Source organism: Cnephaeus nilssonii (assembly GCF_951640355.1).
Source record: "Cnephaeus nilssonii genome assembly, chromosome: 5".
NCBI classification, from domain to species: Eukaryota; Metazoa; Chordata; class Mammalia; order Chiroptera; family Vespertilionidae; genus Cnephaeus; species Cnephaeus nilssonii.
In genome coordinates, this window is record NC_137076.1 from 67832417 (window position 1) to 67858983 (window position 26567).

The window sequence follows — 26567 nt, forward strand, 5'->3', positions numbered from 1 at the left end:
TGTGTTTTTATTGTCACTAGTTTCCATGATGTTTTCAATTTCTTCTTTGATTTCTTTGGTAATGCAATCATTGTTTAATAGCATGATTTATCCAGGGGATTCAAGGATGATACAATATCCACAAATCAATAAATGTGATATATCACATAAACAAATTGAGAGATAAAAATCACATAGTCATATCAATTGATGCAGAAAAAGCATTTGACAAAATCCAACACCCTTTCTTGATAAAAAACTCTCAGCAATGTGGGAATAGAAGGATCATACCTCAACATAATAAAAACCATATATGACAAACCCACAGCCAACATCATACTCAATGGACAAAAACTAAGACCATTTCCCCTAAGAACAGGAACAAGACAGAGATGCCCACTCTCACCACTCGTTTTGACATAGTACTGGAAGTACTAGCCATTGCTAACAGACAAGAAGAAGAAATAAAAGGCATCCAAATTGGAAAAGAAGAAGTAAAACTGTCCTTATTCACAAATGACATGATACTGTACATAGAAAACCCTAAAGACTCCATCAAAAAAATATTAGACTTAATAAATGAATTCAGCAATGTAGCAGGATACAAAATTAATGCCAAGAAATCCATGGCATTTTTATACATCCATGGTGAACTTACAGAGAGAGAGACTAAAAAAGCAATCGCATTTACCATTGCACCAAAAAAATTAAGATACCTAGGAATTAACTTAACTAAGGAGGTAAAAGACCAATATGCGAAAAACTACAGGACACTGAAAAAAGAGATAGAGGAAGACATAAACAGATGGAAGAACATACCGTGTTCTTGGATTGGTAGAATCAACATCATCAAAATGCCCATACTACCCAAAGCAATCTATAGATTCAATGCACTCCCCATTAAAATACCAATGGCATATTTCACAGACCTAGAACAATCTCCAAAAATTCATCTGGAATAAAAAAAGACCCCAAATAGCTATAGCAATCTTGAGAAAGAACAACAAAGTAGGTGGGATCGCAATACCAGATATCAAGCTGTATTAAAAAGCCACTGTTCTCAAAACAACCTGGTACTGGCACAAGAACAGACATATAGATCAATGGAATAGAATAGAGAACCCCAAAATCGACCCAAACCACTATGCCCAATTAATATTCGATAAAGGAGGCATGAACATACAATGGAGTTAAGACAGTCTCTTCAATAAATGGTGTTGGGAAAATTGGACAGATACATGCAAAAAAATGAAACTAGACCACCAACTTACACCATACACAAAAATAAACTCAAAATGGATAAAGGACTTAAACATAAGAAGGGAAACCATAAAAATACTAGAGGAATCCACAGGCAGCAAAATCTCAGACATATGCTGAAACAATCTCTTCACTGATACTGCTCCTAGGGCAATGGAAACTAAAGAGAAAATAAACAAATGGGACTACATCAAAATAAAAAGCTTTTGCACAGCAAAGGAAACCATCAACAAATCAACAAGAAAGCCCACTGCATGGGAAAACATATTTGCCAATGTTATCACCGATAAGGGTTTAATCTCCAACATTTACAGGGAACTCATACAACTTAACAAAAGGAAGATAAACAACCCAATCAAAAAATGGGCAAAGTATCTAAATAGAAACCTTTTGAAAGAAGACAGAAAGAAGGCCAAGAGACAGATGAAAACATGTTCAAAGTCACTAATCATTCGAGAGATGCAAATCAAAACGACAATGCAGTGCCATCTCACACCTGTCAGAATAGCTATCATCAACAAATCAACAGATGACAAGTGTTGGCAAGGATGCAGAGAAAAAGGAACCCTTGTGCACTGCTGGTGGGAATGCAGACAGGTGCAGCCACTGTGGAGAAAAGTATGGAGTTTTCTCAAAAAACTAAAAATGGAACTCCCATTTGACCCAGTGATCCCACTTCTAGGAATATATCCCAAGAAGCTAGAAACACCAATCAGAATGGATATATGCACCCCTAAGTTCATAGCAACACAATTCACTGTAGCTAAGATTTGGAAACAGCCCAAGTGCCCATCAGCAGATGAGTGGATTAAAAATCTGTGGTACATCTACAGAATGGAATACTATACTGCGGCAAAAAAGAAGAAATTCTTATCATTTGCAACATCATGGATGGAACTGGAGAGCATTATGCTAAGTGAAATAAGCCAGTCAGAGAAAGATAAATATCACATGATCTCACTCATTATGGAATATAATGAACAACATAAACTGATGAACAAAAACAGATCCAGGGACAGACAGAGAAGCATCATTCAGACTGTCAAACCTCAGAGGGAATGTAGGGGAGGGTCGGGGTAAGGGGAGAGATCAACCAAAGGACTTGTATGCATGCATATGGACACAGACAACAGGATGGTGAGGGCATGAGTGGGGGGGTTGGAGGAGGGTAATGGAGGGATGAGGACACATATGTAATGCCTCAATCAATCAATCAATCAATCAATAAACATGGTAAGTAAACTGGTCTCCCATAGATGGAACCTGTGAGTATGTGACATTTTATGAAAAAAAAAAATCAGAAAGAGTCAAAGCTTGAGGTAGACTCTATTAGATTATATCTATCAAATATGAGTTAACCACCTTATAATTTGGGGGGACAAAAGCTAGCTGGATGGTAGTCATTTAAACATAGAACTCTCTGGAAAGTTCCTGAAATGCCAATATTTTCTGAGTCATTGCTATAGATACTGATACTAGATGGATATAGATATTAGGTGAATAGATGTAAAATCAATAATTTTGCTTCTGTGTATTGGGGCAGGTGTGAAACCTTAAGGGAGGGGTAATGTGTTACAGTATTCCTAAAGCTGAGTAGAACCAAGAGGCGTTTTTTACAAAAAAATTCATGGGCATGCTGGGGGTGGGTGATCAAACTCAAGAAACTGGTAGAATGGAAATTGGTTTCATTTCAGTAAATGGTGCTACAATCCACATACTTGCTTTAAGCACACTTTAGAGTTCATCTGTGATCCCCTTTCTTTCATCTCATATCAACCAGTAAGTGATTCCTATCAACTCTCTTGTCAACATTTGTCATGTCATTCATATGTCTCCCCATACTCACTACTACCACTCTAACAAATGATGGCTAATATTTATAATGTGCTTTCTACAAGTGCCAAACCCAGTACTAAGCACATTCATGAATTAATTCTTACAATCCTCCTATAATTTCTAATTGCCACTGTCATTATTTCTTTTAAAATGATAAAAAATATAGAGAAGTGAAGGTCAAGTAACTTGCTCAATACCACAGGTAGTAGGTGGCAGAGAAGGAATTTTACAATCTCCTTCCATAGCCTGCACTCAACCATTCCATTTCATTCTCTTTCAAGTCCAGATCAAAGGCCCCTCTATGTCTCACTGAAACACCAGTACCAGCTTCCTTCTGTGGGTGTTTACGTATCTAGGGAAATGCTACCTCAATATCCCTGCTTAGTTTTAGGGAGTTCTGTTATGGGAAAACTAGAGGCCCAGCGCACGAAATCGTGCGAGTAGGGTCCCCAGCGCCTAGCCTCCTGTGATCAGGGCCATCTTCTGGCCATTCACCAGTCCCCAGGCTGAACACCACCTCCGCCGCTGGGCTGTCAGGCCATTGGGATCAGCAGCTCATCCCCAGCTGCTTGGGGGCTCAGGTCTTCACCTCCATGCGTGTGCGCTATGCCAGCTGCTGATGGAACACGCTGCCTGCTCTGGCTGCTCATGCCAGGGCGGATTGGTCATGGGCGTGCCCCGCAGCTTCTGTTAGAGCCTCAAGCCCCAGCAGTGGTGGCAGTGGCAGCGGTGGCAGCGGCGGCGCCCACATGAGCAGCCCCGCCCCAGCGGGCGATGCATTCCATTAGAGGCCAGCCCGGCGCACAGGCATGGAGCTGAAGTCACCGTTGCCTGCCTTCCTGCAGGCCTGAGCAGCCAGGGATAAGCTGGTGATCCCAATGGCCTGACAGGCAGCCCAGTCCTCCCACCACCCACCATGATTCCCCTGTTCACCATCGCTGATCCATCGGAGCTTGCAGGCTGGGGGCAGGGACCAAGAAGTCAGCCATTCAGCCCACTTGCCAATTCCCAGTCCCACCCCGCCCCGCTCGTGAGCGGTTGTTTGGTCCTCATGGTCATCACACAAACACTGGCTTTATATATATATATATATATATATATATATATATATTGATTGGAGGCATTCCCCTGTTTCTCACTATAAAAACCTTCCTGTACCATGCTTTGGAAGTTTGAGCATGGGCATATGACAAAGTTCAGACCTTTGGTCGATACCACTCAGAAGTTTGAATTTGAAGGGAATGATGCATAGAGGCAGAAAGAATTGGGAAAATGTATATGACCACATGGAGGCATATAGAATCCAGCAGAGATTTTTAGAGTTTAGCACGCGATTTTGAGTAACCAAGTGGTAGTGGCATTTGGGAGGGCAAACCACCAGATTATGTCTTTATCTTCATTTGGCTGTGTTTTCTGTTGTCCACCATTTCTTGATTTCCGTTTGGCTTCTGTATCGGATCCTCCAGCCTCTGGACGATTCTGTGGGTTACTTGATATTCTTCCAAATAGTTCTTTCCTGTACAAGTTAGTCAAGTATGTTTCTGATACTTGCAGCCAAGAACATTAATAGTCTTCCAGCTTCTACTCTTGATCCATTTGCATTCTGTTCTCTCCTTGGCAGCCAGAGTGGACTTATAAAAAGGTTAATTAATATTATTCCTCTCATTTAAAACTCAAGATTGCACTGGGAATAAAATGTAAACTCCTTACCAGGGCTTACAGGCTTACAAATTCCAACAATATTTATTCTCCTATCTATTTTTCTTACCTACTCTTGTTCCAATATCTCTCAGTATTCAACACATGGTTCAATGTTGAATAAACTAAGATATAAAAACATCGCTGAATTTGTTCTGTTTGGCTGTACATCATTCCACATCACCTTTCTTCCCATTAGTATTTTGTTCTCCTTTCAGTAAAACTGTATTGGGTGTCACCTTGGTGAGAAGTAATGCACTCTTCCCACATGGAAACAAAAGGGGCCAGATTCTCTCCCCATTCCTATAAATTCAAGCTGCGCAGGCGGTACAGGCTCAGCCATCCAGACCTCAGGCCTGGCATGAGTATGGATGGAGGTCCTATTTTATCCAGTGTCAGCAATGAATTGGGCTAGCCTCTCCCATCTGTGTGAACTTTGCCATGTGTTTTAATGCCTCGTCTTCTCAGAAGTCCTTGGTTCCTGTTAGTTTTCCAAAACTAATAGTCTAGGTTTCTATTATTTCTGTGAGACTGTGAAAACTATAGTTTTCCAATAAATTCAATTTTTTGGCTTTGAAATGAACACTGTTAATTTCTGTTCCTAATTTCCAAGAACACTCATTGATAATTATGGCAAAACTTAGATCTCAGAGGTGAGACATAGAAAACTCTGTCAAACTTAAAAGGTAAGGCCAAGGTATATAGTCAGTTGCACTGATGGTTGAGGACACAGACAAATGAAATACAATTGGTTCAGAAAACTTGGTTCATTGATTAGGGGAATGTAACTGGATGTCACTTCATTATTATTTTTTTTGAAGGAGATCTAAGCTACCTCTGCCTGAGATTGTATCATGTCTATGGAAAGAGTAAATAATGAGAGACAAGCACCTGTGTGGGGCCCCAGAATTCTATGCCATAAAGCACTGCCGAAGTGACTTAGGAATGTCTAGCTACATGTAGATCTGCATTGTGATAGGCAAGAGGGGCCGTTCTGTATAAATATGACCCCTTGACATTGTCACTGCCCTGGAGTTCACTGTGATAAGAAATCTTGATGACAGGGCAACTGTCACTCAAATTTGACAACTCAAGATTGAATAGATTCTTTGTTGGGCCTTAAGTAAAACTTCGAGCTGATTATTTTTTAGAAAATTCAGTTATATTTATTAGAAGTGGGCTGGAGGTCTGCTGTTAGGGAGATTGTCTATGTTCATGACTTTAATTACTAAATTTATTCTTTTACTTTATGATCTATTCTCCACCTAGTTGCCAAAGAGATCTTTTATTTTTTAATTGAATAAATGTGACATGTAACATTGTGTAAGTTTAAGGTGGACAGCATATTACTTTGTTACATTGATAAATGTAATATGATTGCTGATATAGCGATATTTATCAAATTACATAATTATAGTACAATGTTATTTTCTTCATTATACTGTGCATTAATCCTCTATGGCTTATTTACTACTCCTTACAAAGTGATCTTTTACAAATATATATTAGATCATGTCATTTCCTGGCTTAAGTCTGAAGGGACTCCCATTGAATTTTCTGAAATCAACTTCTTTGCCGTGCCCTGAAAGCATTGACAGTCTACTACTGTAGATTTCACTTTCTAGAATCCAGCCACACTGGTATCCTGACACATATTCAGCTATTCCTATCTCTGGTTCTTTGTCACTCACTGTGAACGTCTCTCTAGAATACTGTTTTCCCAAGCAGATCTTTTCTTGTCTGGGTTACACTTCAAATGTCTACCCCCGCTAAGACATTTCCTATCCCATCACTTTCTATGTTTTGCTTAGTTTACAGCATTAAGACTTTCTTATGCTGTGTTTGTTTACTTGTGTGCGTGTGTGTGTGTGTATGTGTGTCTTGTTGTTTTGTTTTTATCTCTCCCATTGGAATTTACTCAATTGACCAGGAAATCTGTTTATCTCATTCACTGAGAAATCCTGGGCATGTCTAGTTCAGGTTATTAGATGAATGAATACGGAGTGTTTTGTAGAAGTTCAAGGTGAAGATTAGTGAATAATGTTCTAGCTGTTGATGGGGCCGTGGACTTACTATAATGTGAGACCATTTCCAGTGGGGAGCTAGGAGATGGGTGAAATAGGATAATGGTCACCTGAATTTGTCTCCCAAATGGATCTCTGATGACATGTTCTTGGTTTGAGTGACTGGGGCTCCCTGTAATGGAAACTGTCTTTGATGTGCCAGTACCCATGCAGCTTTTTCCAGGTTGTTAGCTCCCCTTACACCTACTCGGCTTCAGGAGCATCCCAGCCCACTCCACAAGCCTCATTAGAAAGGAAGGGCAGCCTGGCCTTGAGCCAGAGCTCACCAGAGCTGGAGACAGAGCTCAGTTAGCTTGGCTGCTCTGCCAGCTTTCACAGCCAAGTCGTTTCATCCTTTGAGTCACCTGTAAATACTTTGTGGAATTACACCTGCAGTGCAATATGATGCCAAGACAATTCTTAAGTGAGCAACTAAAATGCAGAGGCATAATAATCAACAAAAGGTGTAGGACTATGAAGTCAGAGTGATTAGCTGAGAAATTAGGTGAAGTCTTCATAGAAAAATATTTGAGCCTGAGGTTGAAGGAGAAATATAATTTCACCACACAAAAGAGAAAGAGGGAATTCCAAGCATTATCCTATAGAATATAGAGGGAATATGCAAATTGACCATCGTGCCATTACAAAGATGGCAGCACCCATAGCCACAAAATGGCGGCACCCAGTCCCCTCAGCCCTGCTGGAGTCCTCCAGTCCTCTCAGCCCTGCTGGGAGGGTGGCAGGCGCGTGGTGTGGCCAGACCTGCCCTCAGCCCCCCAGCCACCCAGGGCCGGTCCAAGATGCAGGCAAGCCTTGGACATTGGCTGCCCAGCCGACCAGGGCAGGCCCAAGGTGCAGGCAAGCCTCAGATGGCAGCTGCCCAGCCGCCCAGGGACACCTAAGGCTCAGGTAACCAGGGCCAGCCAAGGCTTGCATTGCCAGCAGTGGCAGCAGCAGAGGTATGATGGGTTGTCGCCTTCCTCTGATCACCGGGTCGCCTCCTACCCCTGAGGGCTCCTGGACTGTGAGAGGGGTCAGGCCGGGCTGAGGGACCCCTCCGTTCCAGTGCGTGAATTTTCAGGCACTGGGCCTCTAGTATATGTATAAAATTGCATTCTTAATTTTTCAAAATACCTCACTTTTTTCTTATATGAAAACATTATTTTATGAAATTATATTTGAGAAATGAAAAAAGAATAGGTATAGGATAGAATTGAACAGTTGGAATATTTGGGAAGTTGTATTAGAGTGATTGGATCATAATTTTTTTTCTTTTCTGGTAGTTTTCTTTGCTATATTACATTATTGCTTTAATGTGAAAAGTTAACAAAGTATAGAAAGTGAGAAACTCAAAGAAAAGCAATTTTATTTTCTTACATTGGCTACATTTTCATTTTGTGCCAGACAAATCTGGTTTTTCTTCAGTGTTAATGTTGGTATTGTCAAGCCTTGCTAGATTTATTTTCGCTGGACTATCTCTATTGTTCTATATATTTCCTGCAGTTGCAAAATTGCCTCTAATTTGCTAATTTTTATTCATGAAACATTTTTGTGAATTCACAAAAAACTCTAAAATATGAAAGCAAGAATATTTCTGAATTTGAAGTGCATTTTAAAAAATGACCTTAAATCATATTTTCGATAATATAATTTTTGACTTGTATGCATGCATATAAGCATAACCAATGGACAGAGACAGCAGGGGGGTGAGGACATGTACAGGAGTGGGATGCAGGGGGGGCAATGAGGGGATATGGACACATATGTAATTCCTTAATCAATAAAAAAAATTGAAAAAATATAATTTTTGTGGATATAGGATGATGGCAATGTATGCAACTGACCTTCAAATCATCTCTTTTAATGTAAAATGTTTATTTCAAGGATTTTACAATTATGCATATATATATTTTAAATTAAACATGTTTGCTTTGAAATATTTCAGCAATATGAAATTTGTCTTTTAGGATACTAAATATTTATAATTTATTCAAAGCAGTCTCCTATGAGATTTCTTAATATTTATCAGCTAGATTGATTGTCATCCTCCATCTATTTAGTAAATAGTAGAAATATATATTAGTTGAATGACAGAATCAATTTCTAAAGTTATTTTTGAATTATTAGAAAAAAATATTGATAATTTTGTTTCTCAAATAAATAATTAAATATATAAATATTTATTTCTCATTTTTTTGATATCTTCTTTCCTTAATCAACTACAACATTCTTCATTACAAGTGATATCACATTATATTTTTACTAGGGGCCTGGTGCACAAAAATTGATGGACTCAGCGGGGCAGGTGGGGGGGTGCGGGTCCCTCAGCCTGGCCTGCACCCTCTTGCAGTCCGGGACCCCTCGGGGGATGTCCACCTGCTGGTTTAGTCCCTCTCCCTGGGGGATCAGGCCTAAGCCGGCAGTCAGACATCCCTCTGGCAGCCCGGGAGCCCGTAGTGGGATATCTTTAACACTCTCGAGGAAGGAGGAGAGGCTTCCAACACTGCTGCTGCGCTCTCAGCCATCAGCCAGGCTTGTGGTTGAGGGGAGCTCCCCCTGTGGGAGTGCACTGACCACCAGGGGGCAGCTCCTGCATTGAGTGTCTGCCATCTGGTGGTCAGTGTGTGTCATAGTGACAGGTTGTTCCTGGTTGTTCTGCTGTTAGGATCAATTTGCATATTACCCTTTTATTATATAGGATAGGAAAAGTGATTTATATACAAACTAAGCCTAAAAGTACTATTTTTGAGAAAATGAAAACTAAAAATATTCTTTTTTAAAGTATATTTTTATTTATTTCAGAGAGGAAAAGAGAGGGTGAGAGAGATAGAAACATAAGTGATGAGAGAGAATCATTGATTGGCTGCCTCCTGCATGCCCCCTTCTGGGATCGAGCCTGCAATTGGGCATGTGCCCTTGACCGGAATTGAGCCCGGGACCCATCAGTTCACAGGCCAGTGGTCTATCCACTGAGCAAGACCAGCTAGAGTCTAAAATATTATTTATGTCAAAATTTATGCATCTTTTATATGCATTTAAAAAAAATTTTGAATACATTTGCACTTTGAGGTAATCACTGATATCTATTATATTCTCAACCCTACTGTTAGGTTCACAGGATATAGTTTACAATAAACAAACACAGTGGAAAACAAAATATTTCCATACTCTAATGGAGCTTGCAATAAATTCATGTTTGTGTGGAGTAAAGGAAGGAGAAAGATAAAAACAGTCAACAGATATATAAATGAGATAAATCTTGGTAGTGGTAAGTACTATATGACAATACTTTTTTATGGCATCTTATTGATAATCTAGGTAAAACACAAATCTGTTTTTATCGTGCCTATTTACTTTTTTATTTAATTTGTTTTCTTCAAGGTAACTAATTCTTCCTTTGATATAAAATTTGTCACTGCTTTTTTTTATCAGTATGCTCATCATAAAAGAGCATTATTAATGTTCCAATTCTGTAAGTTACTATTGTAGACTACTTGAAGTGTTATATGTAATAACGTATTTATATATACAAAACCATATTATGCAAATAGACTGAATGGTGGAACAACTGAACAACCGGTCCCTACGATGTGCACTGACCATCAGGGGGTGCGTACAGAACATAGCGCGCATTGACAGCAGGCAGCAGAGTGCGGAACATGGCGGGCATTGGCCGCGGTGGGATGGTGGCACAAGTGAGCGGGGGGCGCCAGACCAAGGTGAACTGCTGGTCGCTGTCATTGGATCGAGCCTTTGGTGGTCACTGAAAATTCTTTGCTCCACGCGCCGCAGTCCCACTGGATGCTCACACCTGCTTCCAGCGCCAGCTCTGCTTGTACTCGCTGCCAGCGCCGGAGCTGCTGCTCACACCCCCAGCTGGCACCACTGCTGGTGATGGCTCCACTCACATCCCCCAGCTGGCACGGGAGCCCCCATTTGAACCCGCTGCCAGCGCCCAGCAAGAGTGGGGCTGCTGGCAGCCAGGGGACCGGGGGCCATGGTGGGAGGGGCCAGGCAGGGGCTTGGAGAATGGGCCAAGACCCACCCCTGTGCCCACTGCAGCCTCGCAGCCCACAGTTCCTTTCAACGTGTACGAATTTGTGCACTGGGCCCCTAGTAATGGAATAAAACCATTAATAAATAGTACATAACATAGTATGTCTAAGAGCTTGGGTGTTTGAAGTTGGTTTCTAAAATACAAAAATTGGTCTCAGGAGTTTTTAGTCCTCAACTTGATTATAAATATGCAAATAAGAACATAGCCACAATTATAAGGTTGAGAAGAAAATTAAGCAGAGACTTAATTACTCTTGGCTTCTTTTATTTATTTTTTTGGTAGTGAGGGCATTCAAGATATTCATTGGTACTTATGATTTTAGACATATGCTCAGGCAGAATCAATATTATCTTATTTTGAAACACAACATCTGTTATATTATGTAGTTTTTTTCTTCCCAAGAACAAAATCCTATGACTGTTTGCAGCCTTGAAATACTTTGTATATTTCTTTTTTTTTCTTTTATTTCATTTTGTTTTGCCCTGTAATCTTTGAAGTCTCAAGGTCTTGTTAAGTTTACTGGTATCTGAGATCAAACATGCTTCAAACTCAAGTTTTATGTGATCCAAAGAAGGCCATCAGTCATTCATTTCTATTGTGCTGCCCTTTAATGGCATTTTTAGCTACACAAATTTAGTAGAACCTAAAATTTACAATGACTATATTTAATGTATTTTACAATGAATTTTCATATGGAATCAAACCTTCCCTAACTAAAGTGGATTATGTCATTTTAAAACGATTTCACATGCAAAAAAGGCACTCATACAACTTTCTGAATAGCAATATCACCCTTTTATACCTTTAGAGTAATTATGAAGCTTGGACTTTGCAATCTCTAACCACTGGATATTTGTGTTTAAATGTATTATACCAAAATTTTCCCACATCACATAACAAGTCATATTCATTTTGTGAACCACAAAATGAATATGACTTGTGTTTTGACTAAAGAAAAGAATCAACTTAAAAGTGGGATGCCTGGCACATGTGCAGAAGATTTTATTGACCCAGCATCAGTTGGCCATGTGTCTTTAGTTGCTTTTCCAATAATTGTAATAGATTTACACTGACTCATCCACACCCTTTCATCCAATTCTCATTTTGGAGGTGATTGCACATGTGCAAGATGGCAGGAATGTAGAGTCCACACGATAGCCACAGAACAAAGAGGTGAAGATACAACAAAAGTCTGCAATGGCTACTTATACCTTTACTTGTTTTTAATTGCATTTTTAATTTATTCTATTCATGAAATTTTGCATGGAGGAACATTAATCAGTTTGTTAGGTTGTGTAATGAAGTTTTAAATGTTCATTAAAAAAAAGACACTCAGCTTCTTTAAAAACTATACATATATCAGAAATGTTATTGAAACTTTCTGAATGTCTGACATGAGGTTCTAGTGGAGTAGGCTTTTACTTAATTTGTTAGTGCCCATTTTCTACCTGTTCATAATGTTACACATGATCCCATGAGGGAAGTTACTTCTGTAATTATATTTCCTTGGAAATATGGAAAGAGAGCAGAAATGAGGTGACTTCTGCAATTATTGTGGTACCTGAGGATAAATAGCAGCTTTGTCCTGGTCTGACAGTGCTGGCTACAAGAGTAATTCACTTCAGTTCTCTGTAACTATTCACTCTGAGCACACACAGCAGATGTGCTAATTATGATTCACTGCCCCATGCCACCTAACAGGTGAGCTTTCATGGCATATAATCCAGTGGAACTCAACTGTCCACCTTCAAAAGGGTCCTCTGTGGGCGACATGGACCAGTGCATAACAAGGGATCGCTCATACCCTGCTACTTCTGATGGCAGGAGTTGGGAGAAAAATGAATAAAACCTTACTGTTTTCTGGTCACATGTGTCACTGTTTATATACCTTTGCAAAAACAGGCAATCACAAATAAGTAAAAGAAATGTACTGGCATGGACTAAGCATACCTTTATGATATTTTGAAGTAATTTTATTCCAGTATGTTTTCCTGTATATGTTTTAAGTAGTTGTGGTTATTCTTTATTTTTTTATAATATACTGGAAGCCCAGTGCATGAATTCATGCATGAATGGGGTCTGGCCAGCCCGCCCCCAATGGGAGCAGATCGGGGCTGGGACTGTTGGGAGGAGGAGATGGCCGGGAAGTTGGCTGGCTGTCCCACCCCCATCAGGGGCCAACTGGGGGGAGGGGCCATGGGCGATTGGCCGGTGGGCCCCACCCTTGATTTGGGGGGGGGCTAATTGGGGGTGGGACCGGCCATGGGGTGGGGCTGTGGGTGGTGGGCTGGCCCCACCCTCAAATGGGGTGGGGGGGACTGATCAGGGGTCAGCGGCTGGGGAGGGGCCATGGGTGGTTGGCCAGCTGTCCCTGCCCCTGATTGGGGTGGGTGGGCTGTTCAGGGGTGGGGCTGGCCAAGAGGAGGGGCTGCGGGCCGATCAGGGTGGTTGAACCCTTTCGGGGTGTGGGCGGCAGGGGGAAGGAACTGCAGGAGGTTGGCCAGCCGGCCCCTCCCCCTATTGGGGTGGGGGGTGATCAGGGGCAGGGTTGGCAGGGGGGAGGGGCTTCGAGGGGGTTGGCCAGCCAGCCACACCCCCTGATCTGACCAGTTTACTGGCTGCAGTGGGCGTCATAGTGATCGGTTGTCCCAGTTGTTATGGCATTCCAGTCGCTGGCATTTTATATTATATAAATTCTTTCTTAGTTTTATAAATTTTAATTTTTAGTGGCTGCATGATATGCCATTGCATGAATATTCTTTTCTTAAAAATGTCTATTCAGGTCCTTCACCCATTTTTTTAATTGGATCATTTTTTTAATTGGATCAGAACCATTGACATTTTTAAATATGTTTTTTTAATTGATTTCAGAGAGATGAAGGGAAAGGGAGAGAGAGATAGAAACATCAATGATGAGAGAGAATCATGGATAGGCTATCTCCTACACGCCCCCAACTGGGGATTGAGCCTACAACATGGGCATGTTCCCTGACCGGGAATTGAACTGTGACCTCCTGGTTCATTGGTTGATGCTCAACCACTTACCCACATTCTTGATCAATTTTAACTTTCTTTATTTGGAGAGATTTAGATTAACTTTACACTTTTTTCTTAGTGTGAATATGGTTTTGACAAGCATTGTTGTGCGGAAATCTTTACATATGTTATACACATACACTCCCTGATAGACCCAAGTGAATTTACTTAGGTCACATTACAAGAAAATGCTTAAGGCTATTAATAAAAATTGCCAAATGCTTTCCAAAATATTGACTTGACTTACATTCTCCCAAGCAGTGTATGAAAGTGCATATTGGATGACACCAGAGAAACACCTAGTTAAAAGTTTTATGCAGATGGGACCCGGCTGAAGCATAATGTTAGCACATTCTGCTAAAAATAGAAGTCTGAGACATTTTGACATAGAAGCCTGGTAAATACTAGTAGCTAGCCTTGTTGACATGCACATTGAAGTACAGGAATGTGAAGAAAAATAATATTAAGGGTAGTTATGAAGTAGTATAAATGTATTATTAAAAATGTGTCCAAAATTTTTTTATTCTGGTAACAAAACCCACTATTTCACCTAAGTCCATTGGTTGACTTTTTGCCACTCTCTCACCTCACTCTATCTCAAGAACACGTCATGCATATAGATGTAGAGTATGGCTCATGCATGAGAATGTACCTGGGGAAACATTAGGCTTAGCATTTGGTTTCTTTGAAATTCCTCCTTAGTATATCATTTTGTTTATGTGTGGTGTTTCAACTCTTGTGTATTATAAATTATTTGGACTATAATTTTTAATAAAGAATTAATATAAAGCTCAAGCTTTATATTGGGTGTTATATAAAGCTTAAATCTGCACCAAAAATGTGTACAGTAAGAGACTTCTTACTGCTTGGTCTTCATTTAAAAGTAAGTCTCTATAAATATTTGAGGGCACAAAATTCCTGGCAGAAGTTCAGTTTGGGGAAGATGCCTATTAAATTCTGTTTATAGGTTTTGAAATCAGTCCCTAATGTTAGAGAATCTAACTTCAAAAGCAGTTTTTTCAAAGTGTAACATGATATAATCTGATCTTCTTTCTATCATTTCCACATCTGAACAGATATTGTGAAAAAAATTAATACAAAATATTTATGATTGCATATTTAATTAAATGCTAACAAAGGTATAAAATAATTATCTTCACATCCACATTATTTTTATAGTCAGTCCTTCTTTCTCGTAGTTTTCAGTAATATTTTCTTTCCTTTTAAAAAAAGTAAATAAGATAAATAATAAATTTTTAAAATTGTTATATTGCTTTCAAATAAAATGTACATTTATGATAATCTGCTCTCTTATTATTATAGCAAAGCAATAGCATATACGGATGTTAAGAGTAATCAATAAGCTAATTGAAAGGAATTTTATAAGTAATTAAAAAGTAATTTTCTGTATACTTCCTTGTATGTTCTCTGTTGCTCTGTACAGGAAAGAGTAAAAGGATAAATACTATATTTTGTATTGGCTGGGATACTGTTACTTCTGAGTTTCTTTCTAACATTCTACCTTATGAAGAGGGGAAATGTTACAGAAAGTAACATCCCCCTATTGCTGATCATATGCCAGGCTCTGTGCTAAATGTTTTAACATTTTCTCATTTAATCCTAACATTATTCCAAATAAATTGGGTGGTATTATTAAAAAAGAAAAAGTAATTGATAGTAAAATAAATTAGTGTTATTTTTTTCATTTATTTTATAAGTTTGGGTTAGGTAGTTCTTCATTTAGGACAGGGTACTTCCTCTTACTATCAGTTAATACACTACAGGCCATTGTTAGTTTGCTTAGCTGTCAACCCAGTGCCCTGAAAATTCACTTACTTCATTCTTAGGTACTTGCGTGGGATCTGGCATGTTGTATGGACTGCAAGTTCTTAGTAAATCAATAATATCATTGAACTTAGGTCAGTCTCACTAAAGTAGGACTAGTGAAGACCCTATGCTATCAGCCACTTTGACCATCCTGTCATGATTATAAACTTATATGTTAGACCAGAGTTGTGGTTTGAATGCTCTGTAGTCCATTTTCTAAGGATGCAGACATTCTTATGCAAACTAGGGACAATTTGAGTCATTGAACCTCTGTACAAAATTTTACATAAATTATTTTTAGATGAATTAGTCACTTTATGAGTGAACTATATAAACCAAGTATTGTTTTGGGTTCCTTAACAATTGTCTCCATACCCACTGAGTGTTTTCCCTACACAGGCACATTAGTCAGCGATGTAATCATTTTCAGCACTTTCTTTAACTTGTTTTTATTTTCATACATCTGTATATCACTTTGTTGCATCAATAGTAAATATTACAGCAAAGCCAACCAATAGATATTTGTGTTTTATTTTGAGTGAATTTGAAAAACTTATAAAAATCACTTCTTAGTGTTTGCTGGAAACAAACATATAATTGTCTTAAAGCTGTCTTCCAATAAACAACTCTTTGAGGACATATATTTGTGTATAAATCTGTAGTTTTTTCTTATTATTTTTTTAAATAAACGAGGCAGTGTTTCTCCTGAACAGCTGGAGACGGAGAGTAGAAAGAGTGTGGCCTTTGTTTTGTTTTTCCTGAGAAGAGGGCTTGAAGTAATACTGTCTCATGATGTTGCCAGTAGTGAGTTATTACTAAATAAAGGATAGTGTAAAATGTGCATGGACCTGAATGCTGGGCCTTTATTAATATAACACTAAACCCTTTCATTTTGTAGGGCTACTGAGCATATAATTCAGACATGAATGATCACAAAGCCTAATTTTTGAGAGGCAAAATAGAATTGCGTATCCCATTTGCTTTGGCGCATCGATTAAAAAGCCAGATGTTAAGAACAGATGTCAATGGGCTATTTTTCATATGCCATGGTTTACAGTTATGAACTCTCCATTTATCACTTCAGATGGGAACAGTTAATTTGACAATGAGTGCTTTGGTTATTAGCCAATTTCAACATGAATCCTTGGTTTTTGAAATTCAATGTACAGATATGTGATAAAAGACCACAATGGAAGCCCTGTTTACTTGATTTTTTGCCTTAGAGTTTATCAACATACATAATGCAATGGAAATGAATGTCCCTCTTATAGTGAATGAGCATAAATCCAGTGTTGGCAAATTAATGATGTAAATGTTATGGCTCAAATACAGAATGTTAATCCAATTGTAAATTCCAAATAACCAAAAGTCAGACCCTTGTATGGGCATAGTGAGTATTGCTTATTTCTTGTATTTTACGGCAACACACAATGTTCATTAAAACCATTTCTGGCAATGTTTATACTAAATATGTTTTAGGAGGTGGTTTTAAAATTTTGTCCTTCTATGGAATAATTTTCATATGTAGAGAATACTGTATTTCAAATTGTTTATTAGCCAGCCTATAAAATAATATGCAAATTGTCCTCTCAGGAGTTCAACCGGGAGACCAATTGCTCGCTATGACATGCGCTGACCACCATGGGGTGGCGTGGAACATGGCAGGCCACCAGCAACTGTGGCAGGGTGCTGAGGGAGCAAGGGAAGGAGGAGGTGGGGAGGCCAGGAGGTAGGGAACCTGATGGGCCCTGATCACTGGCCAGGCCTAGGGACCCTACGTGTGCACGAATTTCATGCATTGGGCCTCTAGTATTGACATAATAACTATTTCTAAATCAACCATTTACTATATTCTGCTAGGGAATTTAAGTAACAGACAAAATATCAGAATAGTAATATTTTTTAAAGTATATGGATAATATTAGAAGATTAAATATAATTTTTATGTATTATATCTTTACTTTTTCTCATCAATTTTGTAACATAATTATTTTAATGTTATTATTCCCAAGGCTTGCAAAGGATGGAGATGGGACTTAGCATTTGTTGTTTTTTTTAATTTCTATTCTATTTTTCCCCCTACTACAATTCAAAACTAAAAAAACCTTCAACTCAAAACTGAAAAACCACTAAAAAATCCACATACAATAGTTATTTCAATCCAGAGTTTGAAAAATGAATCAAGTTCTGTTCTAGGAGATCAGATTGAAAATAATTTAAGTCCTTTTCAAATCTTTACATAAACTGATGACTTTGATAAGAGCAATAGAAATTGGCTTAAGTGGTTTACCCTTACCAACAGCTGGATTAATAAAAGCTCTGCATTTTCTTGGTAAACACACTGATCCCAGCCCTCAGCACAATGAATGCTCAGCATTTCTGCTGCTGCCGCTCTAACTTTATGCTGACGTGACTCAGTAGAGTCTTGTCAAAACTCTTTGTACCTGTTGTATCTCTTGTACCAGCTGTATCTGTGGTATTAATGAAAGGTAATTGAATATTGCAGAAATCAGTGGAAGATAGTGAATAGAAAACTAAGCAGAATGATTTGAAAGATTAAATACAAGTTAGCTGCAATAAAATTGTGTGTCTGAAAATTTATAAGATTGTTGGGGAACGGGGATTAGAAAGTACTAGAAGCCCTTTGCATCCAAATTGCCATGTATATTTTTTTATAAATTCTAGTTTCATTTTTAAAGAAACCCAGACTTGCAACAGTAGATGGTACATTTTGTGTATAATTGATGCAAGAAAAGTGATAAGAAACTGCAAATTGTAGTCCCATTCTTAAATAAATGGCCTTATTCCTATAATGGAGAATGAGCAAGCATTTCTATTTTTTGAGTTAAAATTATTTTACTTATGACTATATCACTTTTTATGATTTCCAGATTTAGCTTCCTTTTACAATGATTTTACCAATGATTGATCTCAAATGTGCCAGCTATTAGGGATTCTGTTGTTTTAAATATCTAATGTTAACTCATTAAATATCTGTTGTCTAACCAAGTGTCCAAGACACAGTGATGATTGTTCACAAAGCCCCAGAGCAGGGTATCAGAGGTTTGAGATCCCTCATGTGAAGTCTGCAAATTGTGGACTCTGAACTGCCCATGGTTGGCAAGGAGGGGGGGAAACTTCCTTCAGTGTGATGGGCAGAGACGGCTTACTACCTCACAGCAAATAGAAATGGTGAGGTTTTTCAGGGATCTGACCTAGACTCCTGGTTCAGAGGAGTTCTCACTGAGCCTTGGGGTTGAGTTTTCTGTTTGTCACAGGAGTGGGAGGGACAGACAATGAGGGAGGTATCCAGTGCATGAATCCATCCTTAGTTCTTTTAAGAAAAATGGATGGATGAGATATGGTGAGGGATGAATGGACTCAGAGTAATTATGGCAATGCAGATTCCAGCTTAAGTCTTAAAAAAATTATATCACTCTCATAAAAACAATTTCTTTAATTTTTTCATGCTAAAGGGCTGAAAACCATTAGTTAAGAAAAATAAAAAAAATAGCAAAAATATTTTCACGCCTTCTCAATATGAACCTTAAATGCACACAGAGATATTTTATATAAACTTCGGTTAAGTTCCCTAGAACAAAACAATCTTCAATTATACAACAAAAACTACTCTTTTGGTCTTTCTAGCACTTAGATATATTTCAGAGAAATGTTTATTTTTGCACACAGATATTAATGATAATTACTAGGAGGCTGAAAAATTCAGATTATTTTTTTAAATTTAAATTTGGCTCTCTTAAAATTCCATAATTCTATTTTATGATCCAGATAAATATGACCTTGGAAGGGAAAACATCTAACTTAAAATAAAATATAATACCTGTCAGTTCTTGGGTTTTGTTTTTTCATCTGCAGTCCTGCAAAGCACATTCCATTTCCATCCGTAAGTTAATTTCTTAAAGTTGTCTTAAGAATTTTATCTGCATGAAATTTTCAGTCACTACAAAGTAACTGGGAATTTCTCCAAATATATCATGATTAAATTATCAGGACAACTGTTACAAGTTTGGAATTTCAGAATGATTTGGACAAGCAGCCAAAATCTTCTTTGTCATAAAATCTGAGTTTACACAGTAACTAGGCACCTTATTGCCTCTTCTGGGCTTTACATTTCTCACTTGGAACAGAAAGAGAAAGATCGTACACATCTGTTCATGGCTAGTGAGGCCATATGGACTCCACCTCCTTTGTTGTCAACTTCCACCCACGTTCCGGTGCACAGATGGGTGGATCTCTCTGTGTCCTAGTGTTCTGTGCAGAGGCACTTGCCCCCTCCCCAGTTTTGGATTTCTGATTAGTTGTAAATCGAAGGGAGAGGGAGAAAAAGGAACAACATGCCATCATGATGTTGATATCACTCTCCCCAACTTTTCATTTTTTTAATCCCTACCTGAGAATATGTTTATTGATTTAAAAAAAATTTTTTTGATAGAGATGGGGAAACATTGATGGGATGTGTCCCTCATGTGTACTGGCAACCTAGGTATGTATCCTGACCGTGAATCAAACCCATAATCTTTTAGGTATATGGGACAATGCTCCAACCAACCAAATCACCCAGGCAGGCTCCAACTTTTTTTTATGATTACGGTATATCTTTCTCCATATGTTTACTTTTAACCTATTTCTACTGACCTATCTTCAAGCTACTGACTCCTTCTTCAGCCATGTCAATTCTGCCGATGAGCCTTCCCAAAGCATTCTTCATTTCTGTTACAATGTTTTTGATTTCTAGCATTTTAATGATTCTATCTTAGAGTTTCCATATCTCTACTAACATTACCCATCTGGTCTGTCATATTGTTATCTTTTTTCCATTAGAGACTTTAGCACATTCATCATAGTGATTTTAGATTATTTGTATGATTTGAACATCTGTATCATTCTCTGAGTCTATTTCTAATGATTGCTTTGTCTCTTTAGTCTGTCTTTGTAATTGCTTTTTAGTATTTCTCTCAACTTTTTGTTGAAAGCCTGATATGTTTTGTTGGATAATAAGAACGCAGGTAAATAGATGGTTTGTATGGAGTTTTATGTTAATCGGGTTAGGGGTTAAATTGTGTTTAATGTTTGCTGTAGTTATAGGTGCTAGAGGGGTTGAATGTCTCTAGTGTTTTTTGTCTCTCCTCTTCACTCTGGGCTTTCCGAAGCATTCCTCATCAGTGTGACTGAAGCTCCTTCATCTCCAATCCACTGTTTTCATACTGGACCTTTGTGTGTGGTGGTAAATTTTGGGGAAAAGAGGCATTTTATAATCTTTCTACTATATATCAGTCCTTAAGTATGCCTGTGTCTCAGAACTATGAATTTGACAAGTGTTTCTCCAGTGGGATAGTTTTTCCTGCCTGACCCCCATACACCCTTTTCTGACTTCAGAATTTACCATCTATTTCTTTGAAGCCTCACCCCCTCTCTGTCAATTATGTTTTCCTCATTTTTCCCCTTAGTTGAGACAGGAAGCCTAGAAACAGCTAGAGTGGGAGGGTTGGCCTTTCTCTACCTGGGAGAAGGCTTCAGACAAGTTTTCTTCTTGGAGAGTATGCCTTTGTTATGAAGAATGTTCTGGGCCTGTTCTGATGATTATTCTTCTCTTATTTCCACCACAGCCAGAGGGTTCTTTCTCAGATATTCACCTGGCGGGTTTACTGGAGGTAAAGCCAACAACACAGTGGAGGTCCCCTAAGCCTAGAGTCCCTAGGAGTTTTTCACTCTCAAGCTAGTCTGTGCTTGGTCTCCAGAAATTCATCAAAATTACCAGTTAAGTGTTCCTACTAGTTCATGGCTTTGCTGGTTTTCCAGTCCAGGTTAGGCAAGCTTGGCTGTGTCTCTCTGGGTAAGCCTATCCCTTCAGACTCCACGGTGGCAGTTTGCCCCACAACCTCATTTCTCTGATGACTCCAAGAAGTCACTACCAGTTTATCCAGGTTTTTGTTGTTGTATGGACAACAGTGATGATTTCTAAACTCCTTATAAATTAGAGCTAAATCCTGTACTCCCTCCTCTTTTTAAGATCAGAAAAATTTTAAAACTGAGGAAGTTTACAACTTTATATAATTTATAAATAATACATGAATGTCTTCCCTGTCTCAGGATATTTGCATCAGGTTTCTGTTCTGCACCTAATTCTCCTCACCATTCACTTTTTATTCTCAGGTTTCCTCTGAAATGTTACTTCCTAAGAGATGCAGGCAAGATGTGGGATGCTTTGGGCCTAGACTCTGTGTCAGTACCCATGTGTTTGGAACTTAGCTCCTTCACTTCTGAGAGGCTGGGCTTTATTTAGTAAATCACTCATCCACTCTCTGTCTTAGTTCCTTCATTTGTGAAATAGAGATTAAGGTAGATCCTTTTCAAATGTATTATTTAATGTTAGGCACTTAGAATAGTGTGCAGCACACAATTAATTGCTCTATGGGGTTATCTATAATAATAAAAGTGTAATATGCTAATTAGACCGGACATCAGAATGACCTTCTGGATGTCCTTCCTGACAACCTGCCAGATGAAGCCAAGGCTGGCAAGGGCTGAGGCAGCTGCCGCAGCTGTGAGGGCCAAGCCCCTTGCATGAATTTTGTGCATCGGGCCTCTAGTATGTAATATGAAATAAATATTAAAATAACAATGAGAGTAACTTATCATATGTATCTATTAATTACTTTATTTAAAGTCTTCACTTTAAATAATCAGCAAATAACACCTTGATTTTGTTAAGTCTGTAACAGTTAAGAGGGCCATGATATTGATATCTATCACTATACTTCTTATTCTTATTTTCACAATCCTGTGAGATAGGTTGGGCAGATGTTGCCTTTCTCATTTTACAGAGACTTCATTGTCTTACCAAAATCCTACTAATTAGTAGCTGAGTTAGAACTTAAATCTATGTCTCAACTCTAAATGTAGTGATTGCTTTGTATCTTTACTGCCTCAGCAGATGTTAATGAACTCTTCATCATATCTGTGTTGTAGTCTAATTGATATTCCATTTCTTTGAGAGAGAATAGTGAAAATGAAAATTAAAAATTCCTTTCCTTTTCATCTGCTAACATTACACTCTCAATACAAAGCTGTGATTTAATTATTATTTTTTTTCCTGCTGAAATGCACCTTAAAAATCTCAGTATTCACAAAATGATGGCAATTACATGGAAGATGCAAGTCTAACCTGCATTTCTGTTCATAGTACTTAAAATAAGGATGAATATTTTGAAGGAAACTGAGTTACTGTATGGCTTTCCCAATTCTCAGCTCATTTTAAATTTGTATATGCTATACAGAATCACTGAAGAGTTCTAAAGTATTGCAATAAAGTTAATGCATAGCTGAGGTACACTGTAATTACAGTTTATTTCCCAGGCTTATGTTACTGTCAACAATTTATAATAGTCTACATTTTATAACTGTTCTTATTACCAAGTGCTTTGCCATGTTTATTGCCATCAACCTACAAATTAGCACCCAGCTATTTTAGACTTCCAACTTGACAAAGGAAGTACTTATTACATGGAATGGGGAACAGGTTGTTAAGTTACAGAAGGACCTATGATCCATTTATTTTAGTTTTCATAAACTTGTTCATGAGTCTATTTTTATAATTTAAACTGCTTTCTATGCTTTTAGCACAGGACACTGTGCTACTGTTCATGTTACTAACTGACTCGGATAGGCCATTCAATTTTGTGCTACCAGGAGACCTTATTCCTCATCCAGGGGAGCAGGAAAACTGAACGAAATTACAAGCCAAGAAGAAATTAGGGTGCATATTTTGTCTTCATTCTTTCAAATTGGTCACACTTCTATTACCCTTGAAAGGAGTTGACAAATTTGTAGTGTATCCTCCGAATGTCAGACTTAGCTAAGAATGATTTATATCTTTTGGGTTTTCCAGTAAGGCATTCTAATCCACTTCAATATTTTTGACCTATACATCTCACCTAAATACAAAGCTGGGAAAAGAGGGATTTATAGTATTAACTAGAGGCCTGGTGCATGAAATTCATGCACGGGTGTGTGTGTGTCCCTAAGCCCAGCCTGCACCCTCTCCAATCTGGGACCACTCAAGGGATGTCTGACTGCCCGTTTAGGCCCAATCCCACTGATATCGGGCCTAAATGGGCAGTAGGACATCCCTTTCACAATCCAGGACTACTGGCTCCCAACCGCTCGCCTGCCTGCCTGCCTGATTGCCCCTAACCACTTCTGCCTGCCAGACTGATCAACCCCTAATCACTCCCCTGCCAGCCTTATCGATGCCTAACTGCTCCCCTGCTGGCCCGATTGCCCCTAACTTCCCTCTCCTCCTGGCCTGGTCACCCCTAACTGCCCTCCCCTGTCAGCCTGGTCGCCCCCAACTGCCCTCCTCTGCAGGCCTGGTCTCCCCCAACTGCCCTTCCCTGCTGGCCTGGTCATCCCTAACTGCCTTCCCCTGCTGGCCTGATCACCCACAACTGCCCTCCCCTGCTGGCCATCTTGTGGCGGCCATCTTGTGTCCACATGGGGGCGGCCATCTTTGACCACATGGGGTTGGCCATTTTTAACCACATTATGGCGGCCATCTTGTGTGTTGGAGTGATGGTCAATTTGCATATTACCTCTTTATTATATAGGATTATTATATAGGATAATGAGAATGCTTAGTTGCACTGTGAGCTCTTCTGAAGGACACACACTCTGTTTCCCAGTTGCATGATATGCACCCATTTTATTTCACAAAAAACAAATAGAGATGTTCAGAGCCCAGTAAACAGGCAAATTAATCTGTTGCTCAGGTTTGCTGGGTCAGGGACCACAGTTCCATATTACTGGACAAGTGTTTATTTTTTATTTATTTATTTATTTATTTATTTATTTATTTATTTATTTATTTTTTTACCTGACAAAATACTTCCTTATATTTCCACTTATAATGACAATTTTTAAGAGAAAAAAAAATCTTATAAGATCTGGTGTTTTTCCCCAATTAATTCTTGAGAAGCGTTTTTAATTATCTGAAGGATGGATGAATTTTCATCCTAATATATATAAAGAGCTAGGTGGCATCACGACTGAACGGGCGACCGGTCACCATGAAGTGCATGGAGCACCTCTTGGTCCCCCCTCTCCCCCAGCCCCCGAGCCACTTACCATGAGGGGGGGCTGGCATCAGGGTGGGACTAGGGACTGTTGAGCCGTGGTGGCAGACTGCTTTGTGGGGTGGCCGTGAGCTTAGAGGAGCAGTCACCCACGCGACAGCAGGTTTTGCAAAACAGTCACGGGGCGGAGGAGTTTCGCAGAGCAGTTTCGGGTTGGGGAGCCTCGTGGAGCAGTGGCAGGGCGGGGGGTGCCTTGCAGAGCAGTCAAGGGGCCGAGAGCGTGGCGGAGTGTCCCGGGGTGGGGAGCTTCACGTAGTGTCACAGGGTGGTAGAGGCCATGCAACAGAGGCCAGGCTAGGCCTAGGGACCCTAACCGCGCACGATTTCATGCCCGCTGGGCCTCTAGTAGCTCATGAACAAGCAGATTTCAGAATGAGTTCCCCGGGTTGTAGGGTCTTTGAGAAGCATCCCCCCTGCAGGCAGGGGGCAGGGAGAGCATTGTGGAGGGTGGTAACGAGTGGCAGACTCATGAGTTTTCTACTCCCACCTCAACCTGGGTAGGGGTTCTTTATAATATTTATTGTGTCATTAGAAAAACAAGAACTCTGTTGCTAAAATAGCAACACTAGGAAGCACCCCAATTCCTTCCCAGGTGATATTTGTGCAACAATGTTTTTAAAAGAACTGATATTGGAGTGTACTGCTAGGAAGCAGCATTAACAATAAGTGTGATGATTGAATTACACTTTTTAATAGAGAATAAAAACTGAAGGGGGCTCGGGAGGGAAGTTCCAAGACAAAGGAAGTGCCGCACCGCCTCAGTCGACGCCCCTTCATCTGCCTCACTCGCAGGGCTGAGGCCGCCCAAGGACTTTGAATATGCCGGGGATCGCCCTCAGAAGACCCAGGAGAGGAAAGCTTGGAGAAAAGACCACCCATTTGGTTTTGTAGCTGTCCCAACAAAAACCCCCCACGTCACGATGAACCTCACGAACTGGGAGTGTGCCATTTCAGGGAAAAAAGGGACCCCTTGGGAAGGAGGCTTGTTTAAACTACGCATGCTCTTCAAAGATAACTATCCATCCTCACCTCTGAAATGCAAGTTTGAACCACCATTATTTCACCTGAATGTGTACCCTTCGGGCACGGTGTGCTTGTCTATCCTCGTGGAAGACAAGGACTGGAGGCCAGCCATTACAATTAAGCAGATCTTATTAGGAATACAGGAACTTCTAAATGAACCAAATATTCAGGATTCAGCTCAAGCAGAGGCCTACACAATTTACTGCCAATACAGAGTGGAATATAAGAAAATGGTTCGAGCCCAAGCCAAGAAGTTTGCACCCTCATAAGCAGCAATCTGGGGCAACATCAAAAGAAAGGGATTGGTTTGGCAAGAACTTGTTTACATTTGCAGATCTAGCATTGCTCTATACAATTACTAGTCACATAGGGGAGGTGGGTGGGCACCATTTTCCATTTCCGCCACTGGTACACAGTTCTCCACTTGTTGAATTGCCCAGTTTTTCATACAGGGTCTCTTCCTTCAGTCTTTTGTATTTTGATTGTTATGTAAAACTTTTTTTTTAATTTTAATATTGATGTCAGTATTCCAACTGCTGTAAAATGATAAACTTTTATACGTCTACTAGAGGCCTGGTGCACAAAATTCATGCATGGGGGGGTCCCCTCAGCCCAGCCTGTACCCTCTCCAATCCG

General features: G+C 39.5%; 1 protein-coding gene across 1 annotated transcript in view; it reads left to right on the forward strand.

Moving 5' to 3' along the window:
- The window catches only part of LOC307099063 (SUMO-conjugating enzyme UBC9-like), a gene marked incomplete at its 5' end in the record, with an annotated part of 67621 nt that extends 41413 nt beyond the window's left edge, over window positions 1–26208 (forward strand). Inside the window, 2 exon segments of the mRNA XM_079770263.1 lie at window positions 25718–25746; window positions 25749–26208. Coding sequence (XP_079626389.1) covers window positions 25718–25746; window positions 25749–26200 — 481 coding nt within the window. The 3' untranslated portion in view covers window positions 26201–26208.
- Between the last annotated feature and the right edge of the window lie 359 nt (window positions 26209–26567).